Source organism: Microcaecilia unicolor, chromosome 11 (assembly GCF_901765095.1).
Source record: "Microcaecilia unicolor chromosome 11, aMicUni1.1, whole genome shotgun sequence".
Lineage (NCBI taxonomy): Eukaryota > Metazoa > Chordata > Amphibia > Gymnophiona > Siphonopidae > Microcaecilia > Microcaecilia unicolor.
In genome coordinates this window covers 105876394-105895012 of record NC_044041.1, presented here as the reverse complement: position 1 = coordinate 105895012, position 18619 = coordinate 105876394, and the positions used below count along the sequence as shown (strand labels likewise).

At 44.3% G+C, this 18619-nt stretch overlaps 1 protein-coding gene across 1 annotated transcript in view; it reads left to right on the top strand.

The window, feature by feature from the left end:
* Positions 1-18619, top strand: part of LOC115480232 (fibrillin-2-like) — a 296051-nt gene that overhangs the window by 194184 nt on the left and 83248 nt on the right. The window contains exons 29-37 of the mRNA XM_030218752.1: positions 322-447; positions 3543-3668; positions 6379-6501; positions 6589-6711; positions 9634-9759; positions 12747-12869; positions 16776-16898; positions 17299-17460; positions 17822-17890. Coding sequence (XP_030074612.1) covers positions 322-447; positions 3543-3668; positions 6379-6501; positions 6589-6711; positions 9634-9759; positions 12747-12869; positions 16776-16898; positions 17299-17460; positions 17822-17890 — 1101 coding nt within the window. The remainder of the gene's footprint in view (positions 1-321; positions 448-3542; positions 3669-6378; positions 6502-6588; positions 6712-9633; positions 9760-12746; positions 12870-16775; positions 16899-17298; positions 17461-17821; positions 17891-18619) is intronic.

Below are 18619 nucleotides of genomic sequence, written 5' to 3'. Positions count from 1 at the left end.
GTATGAGTTTCTCTGTTGCATTTACTTCCTGGAATAATCCACTAGTATCTTTTGAGAATCTTCTTAATGATCCTACCTTGTAGTGTTTGGGGTGCTGAGCAGTCCCTGCAGTTCTTGGGCAGACCCAAGAAAGAAAGGGACCCACTTGCAGTCACTTTTGGATCTATTGAGATGAACCTGTTGCTCTGGGAACTTTTAAGTTAAACTTATGCTACTGGTCCTGGTCATTTTCTGCTAACTGCATCTCTTTGTCTCATCCCTCTTTGTAAAACACAGCCAGTTATTCCAGGAAGTTACTTATTTCTCCATCTCGTTCTTTAGATATTGATGAGTGTGAAGACAGCCCAGATATCTGCGATGGAGGCCAGTGTACCAACATCCCTGGGGAATACCGTTGTCTCTGCTTTGATGGATTCATGGCATCCCTGGACATGAAGACCTGCATTGGTGAGAATCAAACACTTCGGGCTGACCGAATCATGGTCTCAAAATATTTGTGACACACATTTTCTATACTGTCAAGCACTTGTAGGTCATCAGCCGGGTGTTTAGTGCAGTTGACACAGCTATGAGAAGGGGAGCTTCCTGATGCAGTATCCATCAACAAGGACCTATTGTTATTTATGTATGTATTTATTTATTAGGATTTATGTACCGCCTTTTTGAAGGAATTCACTCAAGGCGGTGTACAGTAAGAATAGATCAAACATGAGCAATGGGCAATTACAGCAGTAAAAATATTCACATAACAATACAAAGTATGGCATAGAATACTACTTACAATGTCAACACAATATGTAATAGAACATTTTAATTGACAGTGAAGGGTATAAGAAAAGATGGAACATATAGATAGGTGAGAGATTAAGAAGAGTTAGAAAGTAAGGTAACTAATTTAAAGAAAGTTGCATATGAGGTCAGAGAGATGGTTAACATGTAGATAGGTAAGAGAGTAAGAGGAGTTAGAAAGTAAGGTGACTAATTTAAAGAACGTTGCACATGAGGTCAGACAGGGTAGGAGTTGATAAACATGTCCTGCTGCAGTATGTGTAGCCCCTGTCACTCCTTGTGATTGAAGAGCCAAGCTTTCACCTGCTTCCTGAAGTAGAGATAGTCTTGTGCCTTCCAGAGTGTGGAGGCTACTCCGCAGAAGACTCGCTTGCGGGTATCACATGGTGTAATGTCTTTTGGAGAAGGTGTGGTTAGTGCTAGTCCATGAGAGGACCTTAGTGTCCTTGGTGGTGTGTAGAGGATCATCCTATTCTTCAAGTACTCAGGGCCACAAATAAAATATTCACCTCCCGATATTCAGCAGGCAGTGCGGTTAGCAGCCGCCAGTGGCACTAACCCTGGATGTTCAATGCTGGGCTGTATGTTGTGACCAGAATTGAATATCCGGTTTCAGATTTGTCCATGGCAACTATTCCGTGCTAATCAGTTAAGTGCTTACCCCCAGATTCTATATGTGGCGCCTGAAAATCCAAGTGGAAACTGAAGCGTATTCTATAACAATGTGCATAACTTAATCGGTTAACTAGCTAATCAGCACTGTTAATTGGATGTTAAAAAGCAATTATCAGTACTAATTGGCATTAATTGAGATTTACGCACACAACTCACTAAGTGTATTCTATAACATGGTGCACCTAAATTCTAAGTCGTATAGTTGAAAAGGGGGCATGGCCATGGGCAGGGTGTGGGCATTTCTAAAATCTATGTGCATTACTATAGAACACACCCGATCCATGACTAATTTAGGTGTCGGGATTTACACCAAGTAAAACATGGCCTAAATGGACACGACCAAATTTAGTCACGTGGCGAGCTGCTCGCTGTATTCTGTATTCCACGCAGAAATTTAAGTCTATTCTATAAAATTTAGGTGTACTTTAGAGAATACACCTAGGCGTAATTTTTTGGGTGCGGATTTTTCAGACGCCATATAAAAAAATCTAGCCCTTAGTGGTTAAAGATAGGCCTGCTATTTATGTGGCCTATCTTAACTGCTAAACTTAGCCAGTTAGCACTGAATATTTGCACTTAACCGGCTAAGTTGTGCGGCATAGCCAGTTACTGGCTAGCTGCTAAGTGCTAATATTCAATGTAGATGACTGGCTATCTCGTGGCTCCTGTCTGGTTATGGTTTAACAATTTTTATTAACAAAGCATAGTTACCATAGCCAACAAAATAATTGAACATTGCTTCTGGCCAGCTAAATAGCGCTGAATATTGGACCCTCATAATATATAAACTGACTGCCACCAGCGTTATCCCTGAAAATTCAATGCTGGGCCATGCTAGGCTCTGGCATTGAATTTCTGGCTATACAGAGGCAGTGAAAACATAGTCGGTTAAGTGTAGTATTCAGCATTTAACTGACTGTGGTAAACCGCATAATATAGGACAGACTTTTATGCAGTCCTATTTATTGAAACATAGAAAAATAAAGGCAGATAAAGACCATATGGCCTACCCAGTCTGTCCATCCATGCAATCTACTCTCCCTATCACTCCCTTAGAGATCCTATGTACTTGTCCCAAGCTGTCTTGAATTCACATACTGTTTTTGTCTCCACCACCTCCACCAGGAGGCCGGTCCACGAATCCTTCACCCTTTCCATGAAGAAGTATTTCCTCAGGTTACTTCTTAGTCTATCCCCTTTCACCTTCATCCTATGCCCCTCATTCCAGAACTTCCTTTCAATTGAAAGAGACTCGCCTCCTGTGCATTTATTCTGCATAGGTATTTAAATGTGTCTATCATATCTCTCCTCTCCCATCTTTCTTCCAAAGTATACATATTAAGATCTTTAAGTCTGTCCCCATACGCTTTTTCACGAAGACCACTGACCATTTTAGTAGCCGCCCTCTGAACCAACTCCATTCTGTTTATATCTTTTTGAAAATATGGTCTCCAGAATTGTACACAATATTATATTTATGGGATTATCTTAGCCAGTTGAGTGCTGAAAATTGTCAATTAACTAGCTGAGGGGTCCTTTTACTAAGATGCGCTGAAAAATGGCCTGCGGCAGTGTAGGTATGTGTTTCGGACGTGCGTAGATCCATTTTTCAGCGCACCTGTATAAATGCCTTTTTTTTTTTTTTTTTTTTTTTGACCGAAAATGGATGTGTGGCAAAATGAAAATTGACTCACGGCCATTTTGGGTCTGAGACCTTACCACCAGCCTTTGACTTAGCGATAAGGTCTCAGCATTAAATGGGTGGTAATGGTCTATGCATGTCAAATGCCTTCTAGTGCCCGGTAGCGCTGTGCACCAGAAAATAAACATTATTTTCTGGTGCGCGTAGGGGACATGCATCAAAAATGAAATTACCACTCGGGCCATGCAGTAGCAGGGTTCTGCTACTGAGCTCTGAGATCAGGCCTTGGCTCTTAGATCCATGCACTAAGCTTAAAGGCTCCTGCATCCTAGTTCTTACAGTGAACATAAGGGTCCCTATCACTTAGGACAGTGCAGTGACTAAGAGATTTGTCTCTTGTTAACACCCCCAATCTTTACAATATTTTCCTGTCCAGATGTGAATGAGTGTGACCTGAACCCCAACATCTGTCTCCACGGGGATTGTGAGAACACTAAGGGATCATTCATCTGCCACTGCCAGCCCGGGTACTCTGTGAAGAAAGGCACAACCGGCTGCACAGGTAGGAGAACAAGGACACAGAGTCCACGCCCTGGAGCCCAACTTCCATGAGGAGGATCACACTCCATCAACAGGGGAGAAAGGCTTGTATTGGCACCTTCTGCAGTGCAATGCTAGTTATGTCACTGAAGGTGCCTGCCTGAGCCCCCCCCCCCCCCTCCAGCAATGTACCCAGGAATTTTCATAGGGGGTGTGTCTTGTCTCTTCCCTCTCCGCCACTCCAGGCAACATCAACGGCACTCATAGGCTGCCTGCACCTGCAGCGGGACATTCTCTCTGAAAACCTGACCGACTGGGGTTACCCCTGGACAGGTTTGGGAACCCCTGCCCTACAGATACATTCTGACTTGTATCCTTGGAGAGACAGAGTCTGGGGACTGATGCCAGATTTTAGGCACTATCTCCCAATATTCAGCAGCATTTGACGGGCCAGGATCAGCACCTGGCCTGTTAAATGCCAGAAAACCGGCTATCTGCCGATATTCATTGGTACATGGTTGGCCATGTACCGCTGAATATTGCTGGTTAACAGCTAGCAATATAACTGGCTATCGTCTGATTTTTAAAACGTGACCAGCCAAGATTGGTGGCCATGTTTGGCCACGTGCAACCCTAGAATATCTTTGGCCAGTTTGAATTTAACCAGCCAGTGCTGAATATCAGCTTGACCAGCCAATGTTAAACCGGATATTCAATGCCGGTCACTGGAAACGGCCCGGCATTATATATTGGGTCTCAATGCAGACACGGGAGTTAGCTGGTCTAACTCCTGCAGTCTGAAATTTGGCCTCTGTGATATCACAGATGACGTTGGAGGCAAGGAAAGCAGAGCAAAATAGAGACAGAAAGAGAAAAAGATACGCAAATAGACTAACCGCTAATAGTCCCCGATATTCAGACCATGGTAGATAGCCAGGCTCTCTCCCATGGTCCGCACTGAACCCGGATATTCAATGCCAGATCATTTCCGGTGACTGGCATTGAATATCCAGGTTTTTTTCAGGCAGTTTGAAGATAACCAGCTATGTCGATATTCAGACAAAGCTGGTTATCTTTAAACCGGCCAAAGATATACCAGGGTTTGATGCAGCCAAATATGACTGACAAACCCGGTTTAAAAATTGTTGGATACACAGTTATATCACATGATATAACCGGTTATCTGCCAGCCGCTACCATAGATATTCAGCAGAGGATAGCCAGTTATCCCCTGCCGAATATCAGCAGGTAGCCGGTTAAGCGCTATTTAACCAGTCAGCATCTGCTCTGACCAGTTAAATAGCGCTAAATATTGAGTGGACACACTGGCAAAAAGAACAAATTATAGAAAGAGAAGAGTAAAAGAGAGGGAGAGAGTCACTGTACAGAAGGACACAGAAAAAAAGAAAAAACAAAAGATGGAAAAGAGATAATCTCACACAAGAGATAATGAGAAGGAGACAGGATGAGTAAAGGAGGCAAAAACAAGGGAAAGAATGAAGAGTAAAGGCTGATGGAAAAAAAAAAAGATGGAGAAGTAGAACAGGTGACCGTGGGAGCTAGGACTGGGATATCAAACGAGAGTTGAAGGGGGGAAGGAAGAGATAAGATCAAGGAAGAGAGGAGGTTATTAATCCTGTGCATGGATAGATTATTCCTGAGGAACTTCAGCGCAACTGTGCAGCACAGAATTCCCCACCCCTGCAGAACACACAGAATTCTGCAATTCGCGTGCATAATTCTGCAAGGTGCCGGCATCAGGTTTCTCTCCTCCTCCCCCGCAGAGATTGCTCCACTTCCTCCCTCTGCTCCTGCAAGATGAGAGTGTGCCATGGGGAGAGTGAGAGGAGGGGAGAACAAGGTGAGATTGTGCCCTGGGATTGGCGGGAGGCAGTGAAACCTGAGAGTGTACCCTGGAGATGGGAGGGGAGCAGAGAAAGGTGAGAGTGTGCCACTGGTGTGAGGAGAGATCAAGCTTAAGGGTATACCATGGGGGAAAGTTGGGGAGAGATACAAAGATAACTGGGGACAGGAGGAGAAAGAATGAGAGGTTAGGTAGTGTGCCTGAAGAGAAGAAGAATAAGAGGTAGGAATAGGTGCCTGGGGGGAGGGAGAATGAGAAGTGGGGGTATTGTATGAGGTAAAAGACTTGGGGGGGCAGACAGGGGTCTTGTTGGGAGTTAGAGGGAGAGAGAACTACAGTTAGAGTGACAGATGGAATGGGGAAGCTGGAACCTGAGGAGGGAAAAGGTAGGAGGGAATTTCAAGCCTTAGGATGGGGAAATTCTGTGCAAAAACACTCCAAATAATCAATGCAGAATTTTCAAACATTTGGTGCACAATACCCCCAGGAGTATAGAGTGCACATTGAGAACACAAATACTGGAATGACAGAATCCCAGGAAGCATGTCAATCCTTGTGGTGTCGCTGCTGTGTTGCGCAGACACCCCACTGTAGTGTGACCTGAAGAATAGGGGTTGTCAATTCTTCAGGTCACACTGCTGCTCTGCCAGTAACAATCCAGTGCTGCCAGTGAAGACTGTGCACTGCATGTCACCACTTGATGCTCCCTGTTATAGTCCTGTACTGTGTGATGATTCTTTTGAGAGCTTTGCACTGCAAGTCCTAGTCCTGTGCTAGTGGTAACAGTTCTGTGCTGCCTTTCTTGCTCCTGTACTGTGTGTGATAGTCTGTGCTGCATTTGACCAGCATCTCTCCTTCCTTTGCGCAGACATCAATGAATGCGAGGTGGGGGCCCATAACTGTGACATGCATGCCACCTGCATCAATGTGCCCGGCAGCTTCAAGTGCAAGTGCGGTATGGGCTGGGTTGGGGATGGCCTGAATTGTATTGGTAAGTAAGAGCATATTGTGTGTGTGTTGTCTTGCTGCCATTTCCCCCTGTAGGTGCACGCAGTAAATCCTGTCTCTTCTCTTCTAGACTTTGATGAATGTGCCACTGAGGAACACAATTGTAATATAAACGCCAACTGCCTGAACACTCCCGGATCGTACCGTTGCTCCTGCCAAGAGGGATTCACTGGTGATGGATACTCCTGCTCAGGTAAGGCCTCACTCCCTTCCCCACCCTTTTCATGCCTCTTCAGATACGGACCTATTTATTTATTTATTTAGATTTTGCTCACACCTTTTTCAGTAGTGGCTCAAGGTGAGTTACATTCAGGTACTCTGGATATTTCTCTGTTCCAGGAGGGCTCACAATCTAAGTTTGTACCTGAGGCAATGGAGGGTTAAGTGACTTGCCCAAGATCACAAGCAGCAGCAGTGGGATTTGAACCGACCACATCTGGATTGCAAGACCGGTGCTCTAACCACTAGGCCACTCCTCCACTCATTACAGGATGTTGGGCGCAGGGAGAGTTCTCACATATTCAGTCCCCCAGATATGTGATACTAAAGGCTTAGACACATACCACCCAATATTTAAAACCATTTAACCATCCAGGAAGAGCTCATAGCCAGTTAAATGGTACTTAACTGGCTGTCCGGCAATATTCATCAGGAGTGCTTAACAGATAACTGGTTATATCACATGATATAACCGCCTAACCGTCGATATTTAGCGCATCGCTGGCTAAGTTTGGTGCTGAATATCGGCTTGGCTGGTTACTGTATGTTTAACACAAAACCTTATAGGAATAGATGTTATTTTAAATTTTATCAAATTACTCTTTATTAGTACAATTATTCCATCATTATTTAAAATCCACACTTTATATAGTCCATTTCAGTTGTATTCATGTTCTTCCAAAATTCATAACATATATTAATGCTGTTTCAGCTCATTGTCCATCAATTCTTTGTACAAACAATTCCTTGGAGCTGCAAGAAAGGAATTGTTTGTACAAAGAATTGATGGACAATGAGCTGAAACAGCATTAATATATGTTATGAATTTTGGAAGGCAAAACACACAGTGGATCCAAAAAAGTCCTCTCACAATGAGTGTCTTCCATGGGATGAATTTTGGAAGAACATGAATACAACTGAAATGGACTATATAAAGTGTGGATTTTAAATAATGATGGAATAATTGTATTAATAAAGAGTAATTTGATAAAATTTAAAATAACATTTATTCCTATAAGGTTTTGTGTTACGTAATTGGTGGGATAGTTACATAATTGTTCCCTTGAGGTAGTTGATATCTGGTTATGTTTAAACCAGCCAAAAATAAATCGGATATTCAATGCCAGTCACTGACTGAAACGGCCTGACACTGAATATCTGAGCTCAGCACCAACCGCAGAAGTCAGCCTGGCTAACTCCCGCAGTTTGAATATCAGGCCCATAGGGAGCAATTCTATAAAGAGTGTTAAAAGTTAGATGCCAAAATGCAGTGCACTGTGTACAAATTCTTTAATGGCAAGAGTCCATTACAGAATACTAGCATAAGTTGGTTAGCATGCCCACTTCCACCTCATCAGTAGTGAGTGTAAATGTACACACTTAAAAGTAGCTCTTTAGTATGTAGTTTTCTATAACCTACATGAATAAATGTTTGACGTGGAGGGGTGTTTTCAATATAACGTCTAAGTCCAACTTTGGCCGTTTTGCTAAAAACGTCCAAAATTCAAGTGTAAGGAATGTCTAGCTTTTTTTTTCTCGAAAATGACTATTTGCTAGATGTTTTTGTGCACTGTGCAAAACACAAAACGTCCAAGTGAAAAACACATGAAATCAAGCCATTGGGATGTAGGACTTCATAAATTGCTCCCAGGTGCATAGCTCCCTTACCTTGTGTGCTGAGCCCCCCAAAACCCATTACCCACAACTGTACACCACTACCATAGCCCTTACGGGTGAAGGGGGGCACCTAGATGTGGGTACAGTGGGTTTGTGGTGGGTTTTGGAGGGCTCACATTTACCACCACAAGTGTAACAGGTAGGGGGGATGGGCCTGGGTACGCCTGGCTGAAGTGCACTGCACCCACTAAAACTGCTCCAGGGGCCTGCATACTGCTGTGATGGACCTGAGTATGACATTTGAGGCTGGCACAAAATATTTTTAAAGATTTTTTTTGAGGGTGGGAGGGGGTTAGTGACCACTGGGGGAGTAAGGGGAGGTCATCCCCGATTTTCTGTGGTGGTCATCTGGTCAGTTCGGGCACTTTTTTGTGCATTGGTCGTAAGAAAAACAGGGCCAAGTAAAGTCATCCAAGTGTTCGTCAGGGATGCCCTTTTTTTTCCATTATGGGTCGAGGACATCCATGTGTTAGGCACGCCCAAGTCCCACCTTCGCTACGCCTCCGACACGCCCCCCGGGAACTTTGTCCATCCCTACGACGGAAAGCAGTTGGGGACGTCCAAAATCGGCTTTCGATTATACCAATTTGGGCGACCCTGTGAGAAGGACGCCCATCTTCCAATTTGTGTCGAAAGATGGGTGTCCTTCTCTTTCGAAAATGTGCCTGATAGTATACCTGCAGAAAACTCACCTTGAACTACTACTGAAACAGGCAGGAGCTAAATCCAAATCAATAAATAAATAAATATGATAAGGGTCTATAAAATCATGAGTGGTCTGGAGCAGGTAAATAATAAACATTTATCTTTTCAGATAGTTCTAGAACTAGGGAACATTCCATGAAACTAACCAATAGAGGATTTATTACAAATTGGAGAAAGGCATGTGACAGGGGTGTTCTGTCTGTGAGATGCATTGTGCAGGCATGTAATAGTTGTCTTCTGTGACATATTAACACATAGGTGACAAGTGTGCTCTGTCTGGCATGTAATATTGGTGTCTTCTGAGACATATTAACACATAGGTGACAAGTGTGCTCTGTCTGTGAGTGTGAGATGCACTGTGCAGGCATGTAATAGTTATATTCTGTGAGACACATTAACACATATGTGACAGACAGGTGCTGTCTATTAGACTCATCACACAGGTGTGTTCCATTTCTCAGAATCACCATGTAGGCATTTGACAGGCGTGCTCTGTCTCTTTGTCCCTTTGCAGATGTAGATGAATGTGCTGAAAATGTGAACCTGTGCGATAATGGGCAGTGCTTGAATGCCCCAGGAGGATACCGCTGTGAGTGTGAAATGGGGTTCACCCCTACTGAGGACAGCAAGGCCTGTCAAGGTAAGAATGCTTATGTGTTCCAATGACAAATTTAGAGCACATTCTGCTTGGAGATCACAGTATCGCAGATACTCCAGCTGCAAGGTTTCACTTCACAGATAGAGAGGAAGTTATCACGGTGAGGTAAAAGTCAGGCTTTTACCGCAGCTTGATTTATTAGGGGCATCACAAACTGGCATTAACCCGGTTGCACAGGTTACTGATTCCCTTGATAAATGAATAATGCTGGTTTTGGTATTTTTCCTGGTATAACATGGCTTGCAGTGTTCACTGCAAGCTGCATTATAGAATTTACATAGTAATGAGCTCCTCTACATATTTTGCATCTCATTACTATGTAACCTATTATGACTTAAATTTCACTGCATTACAGCACCACAACCTGTGTTAGTGCCCTTTAAGTAATTTTAAGGGGCAAATCATGCATGTTATTCCATAATGCAGTTTAATAACTAATATGACCTTAGCTCCTAATGAATGAAAGCTGTAGTGTGTGTCTACTTGCTATACGACATTAGATTTTCTTCATAAATGGAATTTGCAATTTGTTTGACAAGTGAGGTTCCTCACAGGAAATGGGCAGAAAATTGCATAGCAATTTACAGAGGTGAAATACATTGAAAATTACTCTGTTTCTGTATGGCTAAAAGTCTGCCCATTGTTCCATTGCTAGGAGGTGGTAGGAGCCAAAAGAGGGGCAGAATTCAAAGATGCATTGGGTAGACATAAAGGGAGCCATTTTCAAAATGGCTCATCCAGATCCAAATCCATGGGAAATTTGTACAAAATAAAGGGGAAGTCAGTAGTCACTTTCCAGGAAAAATTGCTCATGGGTAAAACTGGTTCAGGGGCTTTGCACCTGCACTTTGTGTGGGCTAAATCTGGCTGGGTAATAGTTTGCAAATGTTTTTAAATGCAATGTACACATGCTATTTTATAATCCTGTCTAAACACATCCCCAAGAATGCCTCTTATTATATTAACTATAAGCAGTGCTTTTTTTTGTGCCGGTATGCGCCGGTACGGCGTACCGGCACCTTTTTTCTGGGTCCGGGGTATCACCTGCCCGCTCCCTGCTGTTTGCACCCGGCCGTGATCCCTGCCTTGTAAAACATTTCCTTTTTACCGAAGTCGCAAACCGGCAGCCTGAAGACTGAAGAAAGCAAACAGCAGGCAGACTTGCCTCCTTGCATTGCGTCGCTTCATTTCCCTGCATTCTCAGCATGTCCCGCCCTCCTCTGATGTAATTTCCTTTCCTCGAGGGCGGGACACGCTGAGAATGCAGGGAAACGAAGTGACGCGATGCAAGGAGGCGAGCATGCCTGCTGTTAGCTTTCTTCAGTCTTCAGGCTGCCAGTTCGCGACTTCGGTAAAAAAGAAAAGTTTTGTAAGGCAGGGAACACAGCTAGGAGCAAACGGAAGGGAGCAGGCAGGGGAGGGTGGGCAAGTGGGGCTGGGGGTTGTGTGGGCAAGTGGGGCTGGGGGGGTGTGTGGGCAAGTGGGGCTGGGGTGTGTGTGTGTGGGCAAATGGGGCTGGGTGTGTGTGTCGGGGGGCAAGTGGGGCTGGGGGGCTGGGCAAATGGGGCTGGGGTTTGAATGATCTCGGGGCAGGTGGAGGCTGGGGCGAGTCACTGGACATGGAAGGGAGGGGGAGGATAGGGGGCAAAAGAGAATCGCTGGACATGGAGGGGAGGGGAGGGAGGAGAATCATTCTGGACATGGATTGGATGGGATGGCAGGGCAGGGGAGAGAGGAGAATGGAGAATTGCTGGGCAGGGGAGAGAGGAGAATGGAGAATTGTTGGACATGGATGGGAGGAGAAGGCAGGGAAGAGAGAATTGCTGGACTTGGATAGGAGGGGAGAGGAGAGGAGGGCAGGGGAGAGAGGAGAATCGCTGGACATGGAGGGGAGGGGAGGAGAATCATTCTGGACATGGATTGGATGGGATGGCAGGGCAGGGGAGAGAGGAGAATGGAGAATTGCTGGGCAGGGGAGAGAGGAGAATGGAGAATTGCTGGGCAGAGGAGAGAGGAGAATGGAGAATTGTTGGACATGGATGGAAGGTGAAGGCAGGGAAGATAGAATTGCTGGACTTGGATAGGAGAGGAGGGAAGGGCAGGGGAGAGAGGAGAATCACTGGACATGGGAGGGGAGGGCAGGGTAGAGAGGAGACATGCTGGACATGGAGGGGAGGGAAGATAGGAAGGAGGTGCACATGGATGGGATGGCAGGGGAGGAAGGAGAAATGCTGGAAATGGATGGAGAGGAGAGCAGAGCAGGAGATAGAGGAGAATTGCTGGACATGGATGGATGGAGGGGTTGGCGGGGAAAGAGGAGAAATGCTGGACATGGAAGAAGAAAGGAGGAAAGTAAAGAAATAAATGGAAAGGAAGCCCTGGAAACGGAGTTAAGAGAACAGATAGAGAGCAGCAGAATCAGACACTTGGACCAGTATGGATAGAAAACAGTCACCAGACAACAAAGGTAGAAAAAATCATTTTATTTTCATTTTAGTGTTTGGAATTTGACCAATTTGAGAATTTACATCTGCTGTCTTATTTTGCATTGGGTATACTGGAGCTGTAACATCTTACAGAAATGATTTATAATGAAAAAAAATCACAAGTTATTGTTTTTCTCCTATACTAGTATATTTTCAATGATGTCTGTTTATATGCGCCATGGCTGATATAAGGGGTGTGGCTAATGTGGTGACCCCGCCCATAATGAGTACCGGCACCTTTTTTTCTACAAAAAAAGCACTGACTATAAGTATGCATACTCTGGAACCCTCTACATATTTTTAGTCTGCTTATGGGTGGTCAGTTTTCAGACAGACTAGATGTCTTTTAAAAACTGTGTTTGAAGGGACCTTCAAGGAGAGATAGAGATGATCACAACTTGAGTAAGATCTGTGACAGCATAGTAGGCAGATACAAATGGGAAAACTTTATCTACTCCCTCACATTCTGCTTCTCTTTTACAGACATTGATGAATGCACATTCCAGAACATATGTGTGTTTGGAACCTGCCAAAATCTGGCTGGAATGTTCCGGTGTGTCTGTGATGATGGCTATGAGCTGGACCGAAGCGGAGGCAACTGCACAGGTACTACCAGAGAGGAGCTCAATGAATGTCAATTGCACAGGCCCCACTGAGGAGGGGCCTGCTGAATGTTGACTCTGCAGATATCACTGAGATGGGAGGGGGGGCTGCTGAATGGCAGCTGCATAGGTACTTCTGGGAAAGGGCCTACTGATTATTGACTGTACAGGTACTGGGGAGTAGCCTTCTTAATGTCAACTGCAGATATACCACTAGGAGGGGCCTGCTGAATGTTAAGTGCACAAGTACCACTGGGATGGGGCCTGCTGATTATTGAATGTACAGGTACTGAGGAGGGGCCTGCTGAATGTCAACTGCATAGATACCAAGTTTCAAGTTTATTAAGATTTTCTAATCCGCTAGCCGAAAGTTCCATCTAGGCGGCTCACAATGCACAAATACCAAAATAAAAGAGAGAAAATAATAGTATGTGTACATAGACAATCAACAGAGAGTGGGGGAAGGGGGGAAGAACATATAATCAAGAAAAAGAGAGGGGAGGGACAAACAAATAGGAAGTTCAGGGAAGGTAGCAAGGCACTCTGTAGGTAGGAAGTCTAACAAAATACATCTTTTTTAAGTTCAGTCTTAAAAGATGGTAAAGAAGTCTGTTGTTGAAGTGAGGTGGGTAGAAGGTTCCAGAGATGTGGTTCTTGAATGGAAAAGAGTGAAGCATAACTATGCTCATGGAGAACTTGTTTATAGGTCGGTACAATGAGTAAGTTCTGATCTTGAGAGCGAAGAGTACATGGCGGGGTATATTGTAACAGAAGTTGAAAACGGTAAGGAGGCTCCTTTGAAGCTAAAGTTTTAAAGACCAGTAAAAGCAACTTATATGTAATTTGATGAGTAACTGGGAGCCAATGAGATGCCTTTAAAAGCGGTGTTATGTGATCAAATTTCTTGGCTTTGGATTATTCGAAGAGCAGTGTTCTGCACTAGTGGATAGCTACTACTACTACTACTACTACTATTTAGCATTTCTATAGCGCTAAAAGGCATACGCAGCGCTGCACAAACATAGAAGAAAGACAGTCCCTGCTCAAAGAGCTTACAATCTAATAGACAAAAAATAAATAAAGTAAGCAAATCAAATCAATTAATGTGAACGGGAAGGAAGAGAGGAGGGTAGGTGGAGGCGAGTGGTTACAGGTGGTTACGAGTCAAAAGCAATGTTAAAGAGGTGGGCTTTCAGTCTAGATTTAAAGGTGGCCAAGGATGGGGCGAGACGTAGGGGCTCAGGATAGCGATGTAAATCTTTAAGCCTAAGACTTTCATACAGTGAATTACAGTAATCAGCTTACGATATGATGAGTGAGTTCACAAGAATATATGGAGGGGCATAATCGAATATCATCAGCGTGAATGTACAATGTAACCCCAGAGTTTGGGCCAGCGTGAGCAGAGGTGAGAGAAAATGTTAAATAGAATGAGAGATGGAATGGAGTCCTGGGAAACTCCAGATGCAGGGGAGTAAGGGACAGAAGCAGAATTGTTATAGTGAACATGGTACTGATGGTTAGCAAGATAGGATTGAAACCAATTAAGGACAGTTCCTGAGAGGCCTATAGTGTAAAGACGTTGCAATAATAGTGAACGATCAATCAGATCAAAAGCTGCGCTAAGTTCCAGAGAGATAAGAAAAACACACTGCGAGTTATCAAGATGGGTATGGATATATGTGGTGATGCCTAACAGGGTAGTTTCTGTGCTATGGTTTTATCAAAAACCGGTTTGATGCGAATGGAGGGTGTTCGTTTTCAATAAATTCTGCAAGTTGATTGTGGACCGTGGCTTCTACCACTTTGGCTAGGAATGGTAGGTTAGTAATAGGCCAAGATTGTGAAAGATACTTGGCTTTAGGGTATACTGTTGCAGATTTCCAAGAACTAGTGACCTGTCCGAGACGTACCACTGGGATGGGGCCTGCTGAATGTCAACTGCACAGGTACTGCTGGGAAAGAGCCTGTTGATTACTAACGGTACAGGTACTAGGGAGAGGCCTGCTTAATATCAACTGTACAGAAACCACTAGGAGAGAGACCTGCTGAATGTTAACGGCACAGGTACCACTGGGATGAGGCCTGCTGATTATTGAATGTACAGGTACTGGGGAGGGGCTTTGCTGAATGCTAAGTGCCCAGGTACTGCTGGGAAAGGGCCTGTTGATTATTAAGCGTACATGTACTGGGGAGGGTTCTGTTAAATATCAACTGTACAATCACCAGAGAGGAACCCACTGAATGCCTTCATACTGGTTTATAAGATACATATCCAAACTCAGGCAAAGGTGAATATAAGTCTACATGTCCCATCTTAGCAGCCATGGATGACAAAATATAACTTTAGTATTCTATAAAGACCATTAAACGTTAGGTGCCAAAATGCAGCACACTGAGCGTGAATGCTGTGAAGGCATCTGGGTGCCCAGATTCCTCTATAGAAGACTAACATAAGGTGGCATTTACAAGTTCACATTTAGACACTCCCACTTATGCCATGTGAATAGCAGGCATCTGTGCATGTGCCTAAATGTAGTACTTTATTGGGTAAATGTCAGTATTCTATGTGTGCAAAAGTTTCACGTGCCCATTCTCCACCCATGTGCCTCCCCCTGTGCATACCCCCTTGCATTTACAACTGTGCAACTTACACACTCGTATTATACAATACCGTCGAGCATGCACCTTGCACTTACACACATGAATGTTACATTGGCACTTGTAAATGCATTCCTATTTGTTTTAAATTCTATTGGCCCAATATTTAGCACTATTTAACTGGCCAGGAACAGCTTCTGGCCAGTTAAATAGTGCTTGGCCAACAAACTGCTAATAGTCAGGGCGAGATAGCCGGTTATCTCAGCTGAATATTAGCACTAAACATTCAGTGTTCTACAAGATCCAAATTCCTCTCACATCCCTAGTTTAGCTCCTTCTCCACTGCAAGAGAAATCATCTGTAGACCCTCTTACATAGTAAGACAAGGTCATGTGACTGGATATGTGTAGTCATGTGACATATGCTTTATTGACTTATGCTTATGAAAAGGAGAACTGGGGTTGTATATATATGCTGCTGTATCTTCATTAGGGTTTGAAGAGGGTTTCTGATGATAATGAAGTCAACAACAGGGAGGGAAATCTTTGTGTAAGCTAAGGGCTAAAGTTATTCAATACTGTCCCTAGATGAACTGAGGTAAGTGCCAGCTGTATTGACTGCACCCAAACTTAGGCCACATGAAGGAGTGCACAGGAGAACCCCAGCCCTCCCCAAAAACCCAACCAGGCCAGAGTAGGGAAGCCCACGTAGCAGAGCAGGGCCACAAACGAGGAAGCAAAAAAGCCTGTGACTAGGGTAATCAGGTTCAAAGGGAAGAGGAAGCGACCTCCAGGATAGACTGCAAGACTGCTCCTCTTAGGAATGATTTTAATGCCTTACCGCCAGCAATATTAGCACAAAAAACCATTAGCAAGAAAGTTATTTTACTTGTGGCAAAACTGACTCAGATTTATTTTGGTCAAAAATTGATGCTGTTGATTGATAACTCTCTGATAAGTTCAGAATCCATGATAGATATCTGGAATTCTACTTTTCAGGAGATTTTGGAGGATATTGCTCCCCTAGTTAGACAATTCCATTCTTGTAGAACTAGTGCACGAACTAGTGCACCTTGCATCACAGATAAACTTTTGAATCTTAAGAGACTAGTGTATTACGATACATTCTAGACTCCTTTCTCCACCCCCCCATCCCCCGCCATGTTGGAAAGAAAGTATTTCTATCACTATTCTGAGTCTTCTGCATTTACACTGAGTTTCCTGCCCCCAAAATCTTTACACTGACCCTTGTTACCTTACCCTGCCTCTCTAGGCCCACACTTATATCAAGCCTTCTATTTTCCCTACAGATATAAATGAGTGTGCTGATCCTGTGAACTGCATCAATGGTCTGTGTGTGAACACCCCTGGCAGCTACCTCTGCAACTGTCCCCAGGACTTTGAACTGAATCCCACCGGGGTGGGGTGTGTGGGTGAGTGCAGTTCCCATATCTGTCCAGCAGTGCACATTGAGTCCCTCTGGAAGAAACCCTGCTTTTTAAGGTGGTTTTAACTCGAAGTCCTGATACATCACTCTCACCCTCACCTATTTTGGCAGAAGGGAATGAGAGCTGCTTGATTCAGGTTTTCCTATATTTATAAAACCTCAGTTGGGACTTTGTCAATATGTGCTGTGTACAGCTGGCTTCTCTGTGGAGCACAGACTGGAGCATCTCTCACCTAAACTTATTCACAGTAAGCTCTCTTCCACAATAAGAAGCATCTTCTCCCTCTACCATCACGAGTAATGCCTATTGGGCTCTGTCCGTGTGGTGTTGCCTGAACTGGCCCAGGCAACTGACTGTTTTTTCTTGTCTCTCCTGTGCGGCCCAGACACTCGCATTGGGAACTGTTACCTGGATACACAGCCTCGAGGTGATGGGGGCATTTCCTGCAGCGCAGAGATTGGTGTCGGGGTAACTCGAGCCTCCTGCTGCTGTTCTTTGGGTCGTGCCTGGGGTAACCCGTGTGAATTCTGTCCATCTGTTAACTCCAGTAAGTGAAAAAAACTTCCTTTTCGGGCAGGATGGGGATATCAGGTCACAGTATTGTGCCTGTGTGTAGTAAAGACAATAAAGCACTGTGAAGCTCTAGGCCAGTAGTGGGACCACCAGTTAAAGTAATTCCACTGCAAGCATTCAGAGTATTTCTGGAAAATCTGATAAATATTGATAATAAGTGGCTGTTGATAACAGCATTTTGATAAGATATTGCATGAACTTAAAAATAAATCTCTACATGGTAGCAATACTGTGAAAAAACAGTAGTCAAACTCTGAGTTCATAATAACTTCCCACGGATTAGTATGTGGTGGCAGCCTATGCTTAAAGGGTCTGACCTTTCCCTTCTTTTTCAGCGGAATACAAGACCTTGTGTCCTGGAGGAGAAGGTTTCAGGCCCAATCCCATCACTGTTATCCTGGAGGGTGAGTTTAACACCTCTCCTTCTCTTTCATGAACTGCTGAGGCATGGCTGAAATGCAGCAGATGAGAACTTTCTCTATACACAAGCCATGTTTTCACACATTAGACTGTGTATTGCTCCAAACTTTGTATGTTATATCATGCAAACGTCCGTGTGTGAGATATCATGTGATCCTAGACCCTGTCACTGCATGCTGTATCATGTCACTTTGTGCTGTAATGTACTTTTGCCAAGCTTGTCACTCTTTGTACTTAGTGCACAAATCCCCCAGTGGAAAAGTGGGGATCACATCCCACATACCTCATTCCACTCTCCGACCTGTGCACCTCTGTCTTCTGTCAAACTTGTATACCCTCTCTCTGCTTTCTCATGCATCTCTTCTTTCTGCTCTCACAGTGCTGGTGTTCTCTAGTTATTTCTCACTCCAGTGGTCCTTGTTCACACTTATCTCCACTGTTATGTGTAAATGTTTCTCTATTCTCCCGTATGCACCCTTCTCTGCTGCCCTGTGCTTATGTCATTTTTTACTGCAGGGGCATAGCCAGACACCCACTTTTGGGCATGCCTGAGCCCAAAGTGGGTGGGCACGACAACCTCGCCCCCTCCCCAGCGATCAGGAGGTCACTTAACTTTAGTCCCCCGACCTCCCCCCTTCGGTACCTTTAAATCCTTTAGGTCTTCACCACCTGCAAGCTGCAACTCATTCCTCTTGTTTGCGCTGGCTCCGAGC